Below are 4,711 nucleotides of genomic sequence, written 5' to 3' on the forward strand. Positions count from 1 at the left end.
CCCCCCCCCTTACCCCGAGTGCACAAATTTTTGTGCACCGGGCCTCTAGTAATGTAATAAAGATCTTTGTTCTTTTGGAAAAAATAAGCCCCAACAAAGAGCTAACTGTTAGCATTAGTGTTAAAAGTGAAAAGAAGATAAAGATGGGGGGGGGCGGGGGGAAAATGAGTATTCTTATCCAGAAAAACAATCTGTATCACTTTTGTTATAGTGGTATCTGCAAATTTGGCATTTCTCAAAGGTTTAGAAAATATCTCCAGTAATTGTCAAAGGTCTGATTTAGGACACTGTAGCTCAGGGTCCTCTAAAATCAGCTGTAAAGTTTCATATGTATACACAAAAGTGCATTATTCTAGGAAATGCATACATATTTTTTATCAGATTAATGGTAGTCTAGGAACTAAAATAGGGTATCACTGGTCTAAATAAATCAAACAATTGAAAATATATAGGATACTTTCTGTAGTAAGAGTTTAATAAATATCCTATACTATAGGCCCGGTGCACGAAATCTGTGCACAGGGGTGGAGGGTGTGTCCCTCAGCCCAGCCTGCACCCTCTCAAATCTGGGAGTCAGACATCCCTCTCACAATCCAGGATTGCTGGCTCCCAACTGCTCGCCTGCCTGCCTGCCTGATTGCCCCTAACCACTTCTGCCTGCCAGCCTGATCACCCCCTAACCACTCCCCTGCCAGCCTGATTGACGCCTAACTGCTCCCCTGCTGGCCCGATTGCCCCTAACTGCCCTCCCCTGCTGGCCTGGTCACCCCTAACTGCCCTCCCCTGCAGGCCTGGTCCTCCCCAACTGCTCTCCACTGCAGGCCTAGTCCTCCCCAACTGCCCTCCCCTACGGGCCATCTTGTGTCCACATGGGGACGGCCATCTTGTGTGTTGCAGTGATAATCAATTTGCATATTACCTCTTTATTGTAATGCAAGTTGACTGTCATGCCCCCGCATAAGATGGATGCCCCCATGTGGTCAAAAAATGGCTGCCCCCATGTGGTCACAAGATAGCCACCACAAGATGGCCAGCAGGGGAGGGCAGTTAGGGGTGACCGGGCTGGCAGGGGAGGGCAGTTGGGGGCAACCAGGCCGGCAGGGGAGGGCAGTTGGGAGCGATTGGGCCGGCAGGAGAGAGTAGTTGGGGATGACCAGGCTGGCAGGGGAGGGCAGTTGGGAGTGATCGGGCCAGCAAGGGAGAGCAGTTGGGAACGACCGGGTCTGTAGAAGAGGGAGGGCAGTTGGGGAGGACCAGGCTGGCAGGGGAGGGCAGTTGGTGGGGACTAGGCCTGCGGGGAGGGAGGGCAGCTCAGGGGGACCAGGCCTGCAGGGGAGGGCAGTTAGGGGTGACCAGGCCTGCAGGGGAGGGCAGTTGGGGGCGACCAGGACGGCAGGGGAGGGCAGTTAGGGGCAACCGGGCCGGCAGGGGAGCACTTAGGAGGCAATCAGGCTGGCAGGGGAGTGGTTAGGGGGTGATCAGGCTGGCAGGCAGAAGCGGTTAGGGGCAATCAGGCAGGTAGGAGGCAGGCAAATTAGGAGCAAGCAGTCCTGGATTGTGAGAGGGATGTCCCAGATTTGAGAGGGTACAGGCTGGGCTGAGGGACATCCCCCCTCCAGTGCACGAATTTCATGCACCGGGCCTCTAGTCAGATATAATGAAAGACAAGATTCAAACTTGAACAGTCTACAAACAAGTACAATTACTTTTTGGTGATACAAAAGTGTGCTTCCTCATAATACTGCACTAGGGCCTAGGGCAGCCGTGGGCAAACTACGGCCCGCGGGCCAGATCCAGCCCGTTTGAAATGAATAAAACTAAAAAAAAAAAAGGGCCGGACCCTTTTATGTAATATGTTTACTTTGAATTTATATTAGTTCACACAAACACTCCATCCATGCTTTTGTTCCGGCCCTCCGGTCCAGTTTAAGAACCCATTGTGGCCCTCGAGTCAAAAAGTTTGCCCACCCCTGGCCTAGGGAGTGTGGGTGAGGGTAAAAAGGGGAAAACCTTCACCTTCTTCATCTTCCAAAGAAAAGATATTTCAGCTGGGCCTTATATAATTACAACCAGAGAATGGCTAAGTAGACATCTTAAACCCAAGGAGCATTTAAACAGGCACAGTGATTTGAAAGAACATGTATCAGTTTGACTCAGATAAAAAGAATATCTTCCCTTTTGCTTAGAGTGAGCTTTGTTTCCAAATTTTACTTTTACCCAATTAAGAACCGTAAAATCCTTTAGAAAAATTTAGCAGCTTCTCCAGTCAGGTAATTGAAGTTTCATTTTGAGGCTTTCATAAGAGTTTTTGTCCTTATAAACCTAAAAAAGAAGTCCCCAAAGATACTAAGTTGGACTTAACTTTTTAGGGATTTAATATTGAGACCGAGTTTCCTGTTTTCAAATCCTTACCTCAAATGCTACCTAATCTGTAATAACATTACCGTTCAAGTAAAACACTGTGTTATTAATCTAATGAAACATAAGTTTTTGTTCAAAAACATTCTTGCAATCTATGGTGTGTTCCTCTAAGTTCCAAGTGCAAAGTTTACTTTATTTAGAATTTAACTAATAAACTTTGAAATAAGAATGTTGCCTGAAAAAAGTCATAGAAAACTGAGTAGTATGCTTTAAAATATCATCACAGATAACCATTGCCAGTCACTTCATTTTAAATAATATGTGAAACAGTAGCATATGTTTATATAATATTAGAGGCCCGGTGCACAAAAATTTGTGCACTCGAGGGGGTCCCTCAGCCTGGCCTGTGCCCTCTCGCAGTCTGGGACCCCTCGGGGGATGTCCACCTGCTGGCTTAGGTCCGATCCCCGAGGGATCGGGTCTAAGCTGGCAGTAAGACATCCCTCTGGCAGCCCGGGAGCCCTCGGGTGATGTCCACTTGCCAGCGGGGAGCAGGCCTAAGCTGCAGTCAGACATCCTTAGTGCTGCTGAGGAGGCAGGAGAGGCTCCCACCACCACCGCTGTGGTGGCATCCGTCAGCCTGGCTTGTAGCTAAGCACAGCTCTCCCGGTGGGAGCACACTGACCACCAGGGGGCATCTCCTGGATTGAACGTCTGCCCCCTGGTGGTCAGTGTGTGTCATAGTGACCAGTCATTCACAGTCATTCTGCTGTTAGGGTCAATTTGCATATTACCCTTTTATTATATAGGATAGAGGCCTAGTGCACGGGTGGGGGCCGGCTGGTTTGCCCTGAAGGGTGTCCCGGATCAGGGTAGGGGTCCTGCTGGGGTGCCTGGCCAGTCTGGGTGGGGGGCTCAGGACCGTTTTCAGGCTGGCCACACCCCCTTCAGGGTGGGGAGTCCCCACTGGGGTGCATGGCCAGCCTGGGTGAAGGGCTGATGGCTGTTTTCAGGCTGGTCAAGCCCCCCGGCGACCCAAGCTCCCAGCCTGTCCTTTTTTTCTTTTTTTTAAGCAGGTATCTGGGATTTATTTATCTTCTATAATTGAAACTTTGTAGCCTTGAGCAGAGCTCAGGGCCAGCCAGGGCAGGCGGGAAGCTTGGCTTCCTCCATCGCTGGGGGCAACCCAAGCCTCCTGCTTGCTCCAGCTCCGTGGCCGTCACCATCTTTGTGACGAAGTGAGGGAGTGACAGAGTGATGGTTAATTTGCATATTGCTCTTTTATTAGATAGGATAATTGGGAATTCCAATTGGATACCAGGAAGTTGAATGCTCATGGTTGAAATATGTAAGCTGAATCTAATTCATGTCCATTGGTTTAAGTGACTTCACAATTTATGAGAAATCATGACTTGGTTCTTTTAATTAAGTGAAGAATTTTGCCATGAAAGTATTTCTGAAAAGAAATACATAAAACATTTATGCTGGCACATAAAAGTAGCAAATAACATCTGTCCTGTAATTCTATCAGCATTGTTAAATAAATATTGTATGTAGCATACACCACTTACTTTCATTAAAAGCATACTCAAATCCTTCCAGGGTATCAGGAAAATCAAGAGGTGGTTCATCTTTTTTCATTAGTTCATCCAAATCTATCCTAGACAATAAATCTAGAAAAAAATGACAATAAAATTTACTTATATTCATTTTCATAGTTAACAAATATTATCTTTTAAGTTCTTTTAAGTATTCTTTTGTTCTACTTTATTACTTTTAGATGTTGCCATAACTGACAATACTATTAAATTTTTTAGTTCCCAGAGTGCTATATTATAATGAAGTAAATATCAACATAACCTAAGCACTTTCAAAATTATAATCCTCAAAAGAATCACAAATCACATCCTAAGCACCACTATAGTAAATTATTAACTTCTTCACTTCAAAATACACAGCTATTAATCTGTACTTTATTAATCTCCTTTTACTGTTTTCAAACTTTCTGATATTAACGACTTCTAAAAGGTCACTAAATTTTAAATAAAAATTAAACTACTGGTATGGATAAGAAAATTTATAAATCCAAACAGTGGCAATACAGCTTATTATTTAACTAGAGGCCCGGTGCACGAAATTCGTGCACGAGGGATGGATGGGGGGTCCCTTAGCCCAGCATCTGCCCTCTTGCAGTGCGGGACCCCTCCCTTGTTACTGCCCACCTGCTTGCTGCTTCCTACCGCTTGGCTTGCTGCTCCTTAGTGCTGCCACGAAGGCCTTGGGTCTACTGGGTGCCGGGCCTGCGGGTTTGTGTCTCTGATACCCCCAGCAGCCCCAGCACCAAGGTGGC

At 46.6% G+C, this 4,711-nt stretch overlaps 1 protein-coding gene across 5 annotated transcripts in view; it reads right to left on the bottom strand.

The window, feature by feature from the left end:
- The window catches only part of FAM172A (family with sequence similarity 172, member A), a 357,065-nt gene that overhangs the window by 340,557 nt on the left and 11,797 nt on the right, over positions 1-4,711 (bottom strand). For all 5 annotated transcript variants that reach the window (XM_014543960.1, XM_014543961.1, XM_014543963.1 and 2 more), the window contains one exon: positions 3,933-4,034. In XM_014543960.1, coding sequence (XP_014399446.1) covers positions 3,933-4,034 — 102 coding nt within the window. The remainder of the gene's footprint in view (positions 1-3,932; positions 4,035-4,711) is intronic.

The sequence above is a fragment of the Myotis brandtii genome, unplaced genomic scaffold (genome assembly GCF_000412655.1).
Source record: "Myotis brandtii unplaced genomic scaffold, ASM41265v1 scaffold344, whole genome shotgun sequence".
Classification (NCBI taxonomy): domain Eukaryota; kingdom Metazoa; phylum Chordata; class Mammalia; order Chiroptera; family Vespertilionidae; genus Myotis; species Myotis brandtii.